The sequence below is a fragment of the Fundulus heteroclitus genome, chromosome 7, assembly GCF_011125445.2.
Source record: "Fundulus heteroclitus isolate FHET01 chromosome 7, MU-UCD_Fhet_4.1, whole genome shotgun sequence".
Lineage (NCBI taxonomy): Eukaryota > Metazoa > Chordata > Actinopteri > Cyprinodontiformes > Fundulidae > Fundulus > Fundulus heteroclitus.
The window spans coordinates 40103427-40116047 of NC_046367.1; the positions used below are offsets into that span (position 1 = coordinate 40103427).

Consider the following 12621-nt stretch of genomic DNA (forward strand, 5'->3'; position numbering starts at 1 on the left):
GGCGGTCGTGTATCGGGTCTCCCTCTGTGCTTCTTCTCTTCAGTGCAGTGTGGGAGAGTGGAGCCGTGGGAGAGCTTACACGCTCGCCTGCCCACAGACCTTTATTCGGAGCAGATCGTTTGACAGAGTATAGAGAGGGTGGAGAGAGGCGGGCTTGCATGGGAGACCAAAAGAAATCAAGGTGACGCGTGCGAGAACCTCCGCGGCAGAGGACGACTGAAAATAACCGGGCTCAGGTCGTTGTTCAGAGCTGAAACATTTTGGTTCAGTCGGCCTGGACGCTGGTGAGACCAACAGTGACTGTATGGAAAGGAAATACTCCGATTTCAAAAAGAAACATTGCTTCTTTTTTAATATAATTAGATCAGTCTCCTTTAGCAGGGGGTCTCATGTTCAAGGGTCTTAATCTGATTTTTAGATCTGGTCAAAGGACTGATTTAAATGTGTAAAAGGAATACAGTTTAATGACACAAACTATTTAACAGTGAAGCCAAATGTGCATGCTCAGTTTTTAACAAGGACTTTTTCCATGCCTCGGCAAATAAAGCGCATTTCTTTGCACACAAGAACAAATTAGCAAAAGGAAAATGAACTTTAAGAGCAATAGGACATCGGAACAACTGAGCTAAACATAGCAGATTACAAGAGACGGTGTCGATACAAAGCAACCTAATGTGAGAAAGGCATTATGTGCCTTAAATGAGCTGATTAAACCCAGGACCATGTGGAGAAAGTTGGATTGTATTCCATGTATTGTTTTCCAACATTTCTTTGTATTATTTATAGAATTTCATTTTACTTTACTAGAATTCTATGCGCCACAAAATAAACATGTTTTACCCTAAAATGTACCTAATTATAGGGTTATAGTATAAAACCTGGACAATCCTGTCAAATAATAACCAGTTATACTGTTGTAATTTAGCTTTTTAGTTTCAGCTTTCTATGTCCGTCTATAAAAGTGGTTTGTAATAAGTACTTCAGACAATGAAGCATTGATTTATGAACCTGTTTCATAGGTTATTACGTTAATATGTTCAGTATTGCATGATCCCCAGTCGTTCTGGGTTTGTATTCTATGTAGCTTACTCGACAGTAATGATCTTTAGGATGTTGTTTTGCTCGTTCCTCCACAGCCATTGATAATTTGTCCCACAGAGTCTCTGCCTTCTCCTCTCCAGCTCAGGGTTTAGCCGGGTTTTCACAGGTAACAACACTCGCCCTGAAACAAGCAGAGCTTTATCCTTCATTCTGCCTCGGTCCCCAGTACCGGCGCATCTTTCTCTGCTGAGGATCTTTGATGAGCAAACACACATTAGCTTGTTTCCTCTCTGAAGAGAAACTCTGGTTAAAAGTTCTCCTCTTGGTCCCAGTTATTCATGTGTGGACAAACCTTACTTAGAGTTGTTCTCCTGCTTCACACGCAGAGCTCTGTGTTTGCTCGCCGCAGTTATTAATGACCTTAGTTGTGCTGCTCTTGTTTTTAGGCATCTCCCACTCAGCTGTGGGGCTGAAGGGAGAGCTGAGCCCCGGCTGAGTGGGTCGCATCCCACAGACAGGAGCAGCCAGATCACAGTCTGCTTTGCTGCTCTGTCGGTGTGAAACAGAGCTTCTGTCACAGGATTTGTTACATCATGTCTTTACTCAACTTTGGGATTTCGTTCCCTTTCTCAGCACCGAAGACTAGGTCCAGATAGACTCACAGTTCTGGTCCAGATATGGAGTGAAGTCGGGACCTGAAGAAAGTAAATCTAAACTCCAGTAAACCTAAAACGAAATCCATTAATGGGAAAATTAGTCTTAGTTCTTTAAAAATTGAGCATTCAGTTTGAAAAAATGTGGCGTTTATGAGTGAAGTCAACTATAGATGTAGATTAGAGTTAGTAGCTGCTGTAAAATTCACACTTACCGACCCAGAAACTAGAAATAACAGGGATTAACAGACTGCCTATGGGTCAGAAGATCATACCAATGTTGTATTTCCTCTTTTTTTTCAGTATGGGTCTAAATGTATAGTGACAGAGTTCAGGGGGAACCTGGAAACTGTCCACAGAAGCACCGCTGATTCTGCCACATCCGCCCACGTTCCCTCAGGAACGGCAGCCTGTTTGGGTCTGAAATGTCAAGGGGAACTCTTGAAACAGTCAAAGATCAGCATAGATTGTATATAATGGGTTATGTAAGGTATAAGCAGACACTGTGGGGGGTGTGACACTGAAAGATGTGCTGGAAAAAAAACCCTCCTGAACAACAATGTAAAAATTAGTTTTGGCAGAAGTTGTGAAATTCAAACTTTACCTCGGATGCTGTTTGGGGCAGTTAAGAGTCCTTTACATCCTGTAAAATTACCCGTTACCAAACAATTAGACACATTAACACGTCATTGACTAAACTGACAACTTCACTGACATTAATTGTTGACAAAAAAAAAATAATTCAGGTGGAAATTTTGGGATGTATTTCCTGTTATCAGCTTAACACCTGCCTACACATTTACCTGTTTTACTGTAAGAATATCAGTAAAAAAAACTGATTATATCAATTAGCTGACTTTATAATTGAAAAAGAAATAAATTCTTTATGTTTTTTGCACAAGTTTGCTGTTAAGTATAAATAAGAGAGAGAACAATAATCCCTGAGGGCCGTTGCTTTTAGGATTACCCAGAATCCCTTTTACATTTTATAACAGTTAAATACATTGTATAACAATAGCGGTTTCTAATAAAGTAGCATTTTTCCACACTGAAACATATGATAAGCTACATCACATATAATAACAGTATAAAACATATTTAATCTGACATGCACCTGCTCTCAAAACAAAAGCTGAAACAATGTTTACGGCCTGCGGACTCAGCACGTTCTCTCCCTGTAAAGATGGCACATGTTACTTTTAGCTAGCCATGGTCCTCGTCATCAATAAAATACAGAGACCTAAAATAGACCGGCTAAAAAACATGGCCATAATAATATCAAGACACTAATACCAAAGTCAAAATACAGTTACATTCTTCCTCATGCAACTCTGCAGCCAAGCTCATCACGTGCATCTCCTAACCACCTCCATTCAGCTGCCGAACTACCTTTATATACAGCTCCTCTGTAGACAGCCGGCGCCAGATTATTGAAAGCCTTCAGTTGGTAGATGTCCAGCATTTTTCCTGCAAAATTCATGGCTACGACCTAGTTCCACGGATTTCCTTACCTTGCCTAGCCCTTGTCGGACATCTGCGCTGCTTTATGTTTTCTGGTCACGAACTGGACTGTTTCTCACGACCATGAACCTATAGATTTGTCCGTCTGTCATTGCTTGGCGGGTTTTGACCCACGCCGTCTTTACAGTAGTGATTCAAGCTTCTGCGAGGAGTCCTGCAGAAGGTTTTATTGCATCGCCAGGGTCTTATTAATACACTGTGTCTGGCTTGATTATTATTAATATTACGCGTCCGCAGACATTCATGCGTTGCCTTAATGCAGCGAACCCATTGCTCTGAGGATTACCCAGAATCCCTTGCTACCATACTAATGTCTGCAGGTACAGAGCAAACAGCAGATGGTGCTGTCGTCCTATTTAGCAGGATTCCTCTATAACAGGGGTCACCAACCTTCATTGTCGCTATGTCATATAAAGGTATATACAAGTACTGACCTTAGACCTAGAAGAGTCAGGGTTAACCTTAACTTTATGTGAAATAAACATATTTTTCATGCTTTGTTATAGATATTTAAATCTATATAAATGCAAGTGTGAATAAACAGGAAGAGGAACAGAATGAAATAAAGTTTTAGATGCAGCTCACTGGCGGGTTGTGCTATTTTTAGAATAGGCTTGTGGGCCCCACATGTGGTCCTTGGGGGCTACTTGGTGCCCGCAGGCCCCGTGTTGGTGACCCCTGCTCTACAATGTCCTCACAACTGGATTTCACCTAGGCTGAATATTCCAGACCATAACACTGACCTTAACTGAGACAAGTGAGTTCTGCAGTTCTTTACCTTTTTGGGTGAGTTGTCTCCCTCTTGGAGTAATTTTGGTCAATTAGCCGCTCCTGGAACGGTTCACCGCTGTTCTACGTTTCCTCCATCTGTGGATAATGCTTCTCACTGTGGTTCTCTGGACTTTTAGAAGTGGTTTTGTATCCATTTCCAGACTGATATTGAGCATGACGTGTTGCTCTTTGACATCTTTGAGCCTGGTTCATGTTCTCAGACAGGTGGTGGCAAAGTGATTTATTGATTCTACAAGTGTGACAGTAACCATGGCTGAATGGGGCTAATAAAGTTTAACCAAAGGAATTCTGGATCCCTTTTTAGCCCATAATAAGGATAAATAAACATTTCAAATTCGGAAATTATTCTTTAATGTTTCCTGAAAACGTTGTTGTTTGGGTTTTTTCCATCCTGTGAAATCAGAGGGTGTGGCATTCATGCTCCACTGGTCGTTTTCGGCTTCACACGCCGTCATCTTGGCGGCCCTGTGACCTGAAGGTAAAGCTGTGAATACTGAATGTACATCTTTCTGCATGACTGCCAGCGTCCAGCTCTCGGAGGACCTGCTGCCTCTCTGAGCACCTGCAGAGTCAGAATACTGCGGCTTCAGATGGAAAAAAACCAAAGCAAAGAGTTTAAAATCACCGGCAGAGGAACATTTCCGTCTCGGATGGCGTTTGGTAGCTTTGGGATCAGCCAGAATAGACGAACGAAAGCTGCCGTGACTCGACGCCGACAAGCACAAAGTCTTGAGTGACGCATTTTATTTGTAAAAAGAAAGTAACCTCTCCCCGACTTTGAACTTAAAACAAAAAGACAGCCTGAACTGAGCCCTGGTAGCAGAAAATTAGGTTACAGCGCGCTAACAGAGTTCTTTCCAGTTCAGTCCAGCGTGTCATGAGGGATCAGAAAAAAATAACAACAGTTTCAGGAGGGAAAATGAAAGACGTGACACAGGGGAGCGCTGTGTGGTGGTGCTGGTTAGGGAGATTAAAGATATGACACGGGGAAACGACGGCAAGTTCTACCTCTTCGTCTTCTTCTTCCAAGTTGCTCTCCTAGGCCCTGGAAAGTTTAAAAATAGAGCTTGTTTAATAGACAAGAGCGCCAAGGGGAGGTGGAGGGAGAAGAGGAGCGAGGAGCCCTCCTCTGTGGTGGGAGAATGCAATTTGAGATCGGCCAGATTGCTTTTTATTCCTCCTTTTCTTCTCCCCGTCGGCCACTCGCGAGGCGTGATGTGCACATGGCGGGGCCCCTAAGCCTCAATAAGCCTGACGCCAGGACATACGTTGCCACCGAGGAGTCGTTGCACTCGCCAGCGCCGAGAAATCAGCACGATGAAATAAAAGAGGGACTCAGGGAAGATCAGCGGGGATTTGAGAGTAATAGATGAGAGTCAGGTGAGGGGGAGCGGAGGAGGAAGAGGGGAAGGAGATGAAGGAGACGCCGTCGGTGGAGTCTAGGTGGGATATGACAGAATGTAAATGCACTTGAGTTGTCCAAGGCTGACTTTTAAGTTTAGGAACCATTGTCGGTAGGAACCACAGACGCAGATGGACAGATGTTTGCCTGATGAGTCGGGACTGTGCCGTCATACTGTGACAGTTCTTTCCTCAGGGATTCGGGTCAAGCTGCGTGAAGAAAAGTGCAGCGCTGGTGTGTGAGAGAGAGTAGCTGCTCATTTGGAAAACCCGTCTGTGGCCAGGCTTTAACTTCGCGGCCCAAGATGTGGCTCCACCATTTCCAGATGATAATGCCGTCTCCTGAAGACGCCACTGATTCCGTGCACCAGTCCCTCCTGCACTAAAACACCCACACAGCATCATGCTGCCACGCCCGTACTTCACTGTTGTGATGACGGACGGTCTCAGATTTGCAAACGTCCTTTTTTCTCTCCTCCAAAACGAGCAATTGTTATTTTGGCCCAACACGTCAATCATAGTTTTGGAGAAAAGGCCACCCAGCCTTGTTGGTACAGAACTTGTTGCTTCAGCAGCATCTCCACAAGGTTTTACGAGCTCTGGGATGATTCGCACATTTCACACAAAAACACGTTCATCTCCAGGATGCATCTCCTTCTTGAAGATTGATGATGACATTCTGATTTACATTTCCATAAAAATGTTTGAATTGTTTGAATGTGACACATTCTAGCATGACACATACCCACCATCCTCCCCATAACTGAATAATGCCTGTAATTAAACAGTATGTAAACTTCTGAATTTGAAAAAAAAAAAAATATATTTATAAATTCTACAAAAGTGGACTAAAGAAATAACGGAACCAGTTTTTAATTGAAGTTGAATTGTTAGGGGTAAAGCTGAACAAAACTTAGATGTTAGGGCGACTGTGGCTTGATAGGTTGAGTAGTTGTCTTGCAATCAGAATGTTATGGGTTCAATTCCAGCTTCCATTTGTCACATGTCAATGTGCCCCTGGGCAAGGCACTAAAGCCCAGGATGCCTACCGAGCTGCATATCGGTGTGTGATAGTGAATGTGGCTCCAGTGTACTGTCCTTTGAGTTGTCAGTATGACTGGAAAAGCGATATGAGTTCAGTCCATTTATGTCATTCTTTTGCTAAAGTAAATTGTGGATTTAGGCGGCTCTAAGTGCATCTTTTGTATGTTGTTTAAATTATGCTTGTTGCTGCTCATTTTGATTTGCAGATATTGTTGTAGTTGTCTTATTATCCCCATTAATGGAGGAAAAAATTAACATATAACAAACTTTTTAACCAGAAAATCTGGTTCCCTGCCCCTCACAACATGGCGGATGTGTTTCTCCTGAGCGATGAAGCCGGCGCAGCGTCTGCAGTTTATGTCTGTGGGCGTAAACGACCATCACACGCTTTTCTTTTGTCTCTTCCAGGAGGCGAGGGTTCAGCCGAGACGGGTCAGAAGGAGACGTCCACCTGTGACATCTGCCAGTTCGGAGCAGAGTGCGATGTGGACGCCGAGGACGTCTGGTCAGTGTGAACGCTGAAACACGCACCATAAAATGTTTCAGTCCAACATTTTCTCCTCCAGTCGACCTGACCCTGGGTCAGTCGCTTTGACTCTTTTCAAAATGTCAATCAAATCAGTCCAAATATAGAGCTTTACCTCAAAGAATTCAAAGCAGCGCTTTTCTTTCTCCTGCACACACCCACTGCCGAACACCCACTGAGGGCTTTTATTGCATGGCTGACCATTTCATTTAACCTCAATTACCAGAGCAGGGCCGGGAGAGAAAGGAGATTTTAGCTTATGCTGGAAATCCAATTACTCTCCTTACAGGACTTGGCAATGTCAGAGCAAAAATGTCTTTGACTCGCACCGGAGAAACTAGTTCAGTGTTGAAATAACGCTTGTCGTAGATTTAACCATTTCCTGCGGATGGAACGGTGATTCTTTTGGCTCGATGGCACGCGTCACGTCATGGATGCGGCACAAATACCCCCTGGTGGGGTTCACGTGAAAACAAGTGTGTGGAAAAAACCCCAATATAAGAGGAGGCTCAACTGGAGACCTGTTGTTGCAGCAGAACCAGAGAGTTGCACATGAATAAGACCTAAATGAAGCAACACCGCCGATCTGCTGTGGAACATAATCGGCTGCTATCAGCAAAGGGAGGCAGTACTTAGAAGAAATCCCAGATGTGCAGCTGGAAATTAGAAGTGCCCTGAGAGTATGACTCTATCAAACTGCTTGATGTAATGGAAAGATAATGTACCCCTGTGTGCAATAACCATAATGCCGAGGAATGGCTTCATGATGCATTTTGAGCCTCGTTGCAAATACTAAACAGCCTGAGCCCGCTCCTCCTGATACCACCCACTTTTGCAAATGCACCTTAATACGCCACTAAAACCCAGAAATTGATTTAATGGCACTTTCTGAATACCCAGCGGGAGAATTTATCCAATCACTGCAGGACAGAGTTGACAGTTTGCACACATGAAGCTGAAACACTAAAGAAGATGGAGCCTCAATCTTATTTAGCACAACCTGAAATAAAGACCATTACACGTCGCAAAACATCGAACGGGGGGGGGGACGAGTCAACAACACGTCTCGTTTCGAAAAAGCGTAGTTGACATAAATATTGTAGCAGACATGAATATTTCAGCTTCCTTTCTTGTAAAAGCAAAAACTACGAGTGTTTAATCTTTCAAAGCCCCAAGGTGTTTTGATAGGAACGTTTCTGGTGGATAATCAGGAAGGTAATTGCAACCCGACGGTGGGTGATTTTCCTGAAACGGCAGCCAACGGCGGCTGCAGCGTGAGGCTGTTTTGATTAAAATGACAGGTTAGTCCAATCAGGCGGCAGCTGGTTTTAATCAAACACACTGTCAGTTAATCACACTGTGATTGGAGAGAGGTGGCTGTAATCAAAGACCATCTTATTTTTACACAAACAATCCATATTAATACATGGTTTTCACAGCATGTGGTTTTAAAGCAACTTTTTAAAGAAGTAATGCAGCATTTGTGGCGCCTGTATGTGACTTTTGCGTTTAAACTGCTGGCTTTCTCTTCGGGGCTATTATTAGTTTCAAAAAGGGGTGCTAGACCTTGTTTTGTTCTGCTTAAATGCTTTTCCAAAGAGAGTAATTAACTTCCAGAGAACACTATCTGAAATAGCTGCTTGGAAACCCAGGCTATGCTTTGATCAAAGAGACTTCTGGTCAGAACTTTGCATCCAGCCATCATGGCCGTGAATGGGTAGAGCTCGTTTAGATCGGTCGTTTTCCTGGCACAGACCCAGTTTCAGACAATAGTCCATACAGGATCGGGTTGGGCTTTTTGGAAAGCTAGAGGTTTAATATCAGCCTGCTTCATCCAATCAAAAAGCAGTTTGGGTGGTGTTCTAACCTGACCCTAGCCAAATAAATTTCGCTCCACTCATCCATCTGGAACAGATCCATTGGAATGGCGTTTCAGAAGGCTGGGCCTTATCAAAAATCCTTGCATATGATTGGATAAGCCACTTGTCTGTCATCGTTATCGACGTGCTATTTCAACCACTCACACCGAAGCTAACCTGTTACGCTGATGAGAGCGACGCAGGAAAAAACAAAACTTGCCAAATCCGGTCGGGAGAAGGGCGAAAACATGGTTTCCACCAATAAAAGCCTTCAGAGCCGTTCTCTGATGTTCTTTTACTGAAACAATATTAGGTAGATAGGACAACACAGAAGAAATAGCAGCATTAATGTTAACGCTTGCTTCCTCGATGCGAGACGCTTCTCACGGTCGCTTCTCCACTACGTCACATCTATGAAACTCCAGCCCTGCGACCTGATTGGCTGGACAATAAAATTGGTTGAAGAAATCACTCTCTATGGGAGAAGTCCCAGATGGATGTGAGTGAAGCTAAGCGGAGCTAAGCGGAACAAAATTGATCTGGCTCATCAGGTTAGGTGTGTCCAGGTTCATGGTGCGTTTGGAAAATCTAACAGCGATCAAGCTGCAACCATTCGACTTAAACCTCGCCCCTCAAATTAAACGTAGGATGTTCAGGACCAACCCAGAACCACCAGGCTGAGGTGTGCATGACATGGAAACTGGTGGAAGACCAGTGTCAGCCGTCTAACCCCTAACCCTAAGTTTAATATCCAAATTGCCAAACTGGATTAAAATCCACAGCAGCAAACATTTAAACAGGTCAAAGGTTTGGAGGAGTTGAGGCGTTTACACTTTCAAATGAAGACTGTAGCAAGTGTCAAGCATTGAGGTGGCAGCACCGTGCTGCAGGGCTGTAACTGGTGATTTGCAGAAAGCAGATGGATAATAATAGCCTTCAAATTCTTCAGCTTTACCTAAAATCAACTACTGTGTGTTCCAGGAGGGCAATGATCCCAGACACACATTTACACTGGCAGTGTGGTAAATAAAGGAGGATAACCTTAAGCTGAGGTTTAAGACTAAAACCAGTTTGATGGAGGGGAAGAATCCAAAAGAGAAAGAGCAGTCGCACCATTTCACTATACTGGGTCGCTCAGGCTCCTGCACTGCAAATATTATTATCAAAGTTAGATGTTTTTAAAGATCTAAATACAAAAAAAGGCATTTCAGGTTAATTTAAAGGCCCGTATGAAGTTTAAAGAGTACCTGTAAGTGATTATTAGCGGTTATCACCTTGATCCATCTGTTGAGGGTTCCTCTCTTACAATCACTGGGTGGTATTTTAATGAAATTATGAAGGTGACCTACAGTAGATATTGGAATTTGCTCCTATCAGAATTTAGGGTGAATTTAGGCTGTTTATTAAAATACATTTTTTGATATTCTTGTAGTTGTCTAAAATGACCATGATAAAGAACTCCCTTGGTTTTAAGTCTTTCATGGTGTTTCTTTGGATTTCTGGTGCTCCTTTGTCCAGTTTTTCACCAATTATTGGTGGAATATTAGAACAGGATAATGAAAGCCAAAAGGAGACCTTCAGAAAACACGGGAAACTGATGAGTAAGATTCATTTTTAAACACCACAATAAAAAAGAAAAACATTAAAGATGGTTTTCAAGGTTTGCACAGGAAAATACCAAAAATCACTCCTAACTGTGCTGCTGTTTTCTTTGGTGCTTTCTTTTGTCTGTGCTCCAGCAAAATGATTCAGAGTTTCACCTAACACACTTTGTTAAGCTCCTCTACTTCACCTACGAGTCCACTATGTACATTTCTGGAGAGGATATATATCATCACACCACCTAAGTATAGAGCGACAAATTCACATTTTGGACTGTGGGAGGAATCCAAACTCCATGTAGGTTGATCCCAGGCTGGGATTCTAACCCAGGACCTTCTTGCTTCGAGGCAGCAGTGCTACCAACTGCGTCACTGCGCAGCCCACCCTGGAAGCCCTCATTTAGAAAACCTGATTCTTATGTTTATGTATTTTGACAGCGTGAAATAACCCATGTTTGCCTGCTATAATAAAAGGTTCTGCCTGGTCAGGACAAAATTGTCATTTCAGCCCATTCTCTGCCCAAAGTATTATTGATTCTATCCATCATCATTTGTGATTCACCGAAAAATGAATATTTTTTTTTCCCCCTCCTCTCTTGCTTTATGGACTCAGATAAAGAAAAATGTCCTGAGTGTTGTGGTGAAGATACTGCACGCTGAGTGAACCTCATTTGGCAGAATGCTTCACAGCCTTTATCTGCACTCAACCCTTCTATAGCTCCTATTCTCTGGAGGCAGGCAGCAGGCAAAAAAAAGACTAATTTGCCCCAGAGGGATCAATAGAGTGTCACAAAATCCCATTTAGATCCATTTGTGGTGTAAAACTGTAATTACCCACAAAAATCTATGCTTTCAAACCCATCAATAGTGCCCATTATTGTTGATGGAATTAAAGGCACGGAGGTTGCATGGCAGTCTGAAAGCTGCCATTGGAGCTCCTGAGACAACACTGAGGGGGGGGGGGGGGGGGGGGGGTCCATATTGTAGACTTCTCTTCTGGGGGGTTAAGGGAATTTTAAATGAAAAGTTCAGGTTGAAGGTTGAAAACTGCCTTTACTGTCTAAGGGGGCTACATGTAGGGCGATATATAGGAAAAAGCCTATTGATAAAATAGAAATCATATTTATCGATAATTATCAACAAATTCCAAACATATATTTTAAACACAGCCCTGACCATTTTGTGCTGTTGCTTAGCAACCTGTTTTTAGATACAGAACACACAAACACTGAATTCAAACTCAACCCTTTATTCAACCAACTTTTTACCAGAACTGCTAGTTTTTTTTAAAAAAAAAAAGAAAAAAAGAATGCATGCTCTCTGAACTCTGTGAAGGGGGCGGAGCGTTCCTGGGTCTGCGTTGTGATTGGTTGGGAGGATGTAATGACTGTAATATTAACCTACATGACTAGAAAGCAAAAGGAACTGCTATTCTATTGAACTTTTTATTGACCCATTTTTTCTCTCATCAATATATGTCTATCGATCGATATATATATTTTTATTGAATTAGCTACATGCATGCACACATATACATGCTCTCAACAGGACCTTACATCCACGCACACCATCACTTCCTAGTTTGGCTTTTCTTTGCAGTTCTTTCTGGGTTTTTGTACTTTTATTTGCTGCTATTGTTCATCTGTTAGAGGCATTGAGTTAGTTATGTTCCTTTATATCGCTTCACGAGTATTTATTAGCAACTGGTGCAAGCAACATCTTCTCTCTGTTTTTTTTTTTAAAAACCATTTAGTGAAAGATTTAAACTGTTTTGTCTTATCTCTCTGGGCATCTCATCAATTTAAAGCTGTTTTCCCTTACACCCACTGACAAAAACTGTTGAATTAAGAATATTTAGCGTGATGTAGGTGGTATTTGGTCCATATGCAGACTACCGATGGGTTTGTACACCAATTACATTGTGACCAACGGGGTGTTGGTTCCTCTCTGCTGCCCAAACAGCCCTGACCTGTTCAGGTCTAGACTCTATGGACTTCAGAGATGTGCTGTGGTTTCTAGAAGCAGATCCTTTAAATCCTCATGGATTAGGCTTGATTGGCCAGTGCATCCCACTGATGCTCGATTGGACTGAAATCTGGGGTCACCATGGGCACCTTGGCTAGTCTGCAGCTCTGAAGCCCCTCATGCAACAAACTTCTGATCTGTGACGTCTTTCTATTAGA

The 12621-nt window shown here is 42.8% G+C and overlaps 1 protein-coding gene across 1 annotated transcript in view; it reads left to right on the plus strand.

Moving 5' to 3' along the window:
* tmeff2a (transmembrane protein with EGF-like and two follistatin-like domains 2a) overlaps nt 1-12621 on the plus strand; it is a 197304-nt gene that overhangs the window by 157324 nt on the left and 27359 nt on the right. The window contains exon 5 of the mRNA XM_012879613.3: nt 6861-6957. Within this exon, the coding sequence (XP_012735067.2) occupies nt 6861-6957 (97 nt within the window). The remainder of the gene's footprint in view (nt 1-6860; nt 6958-12621) is intronic.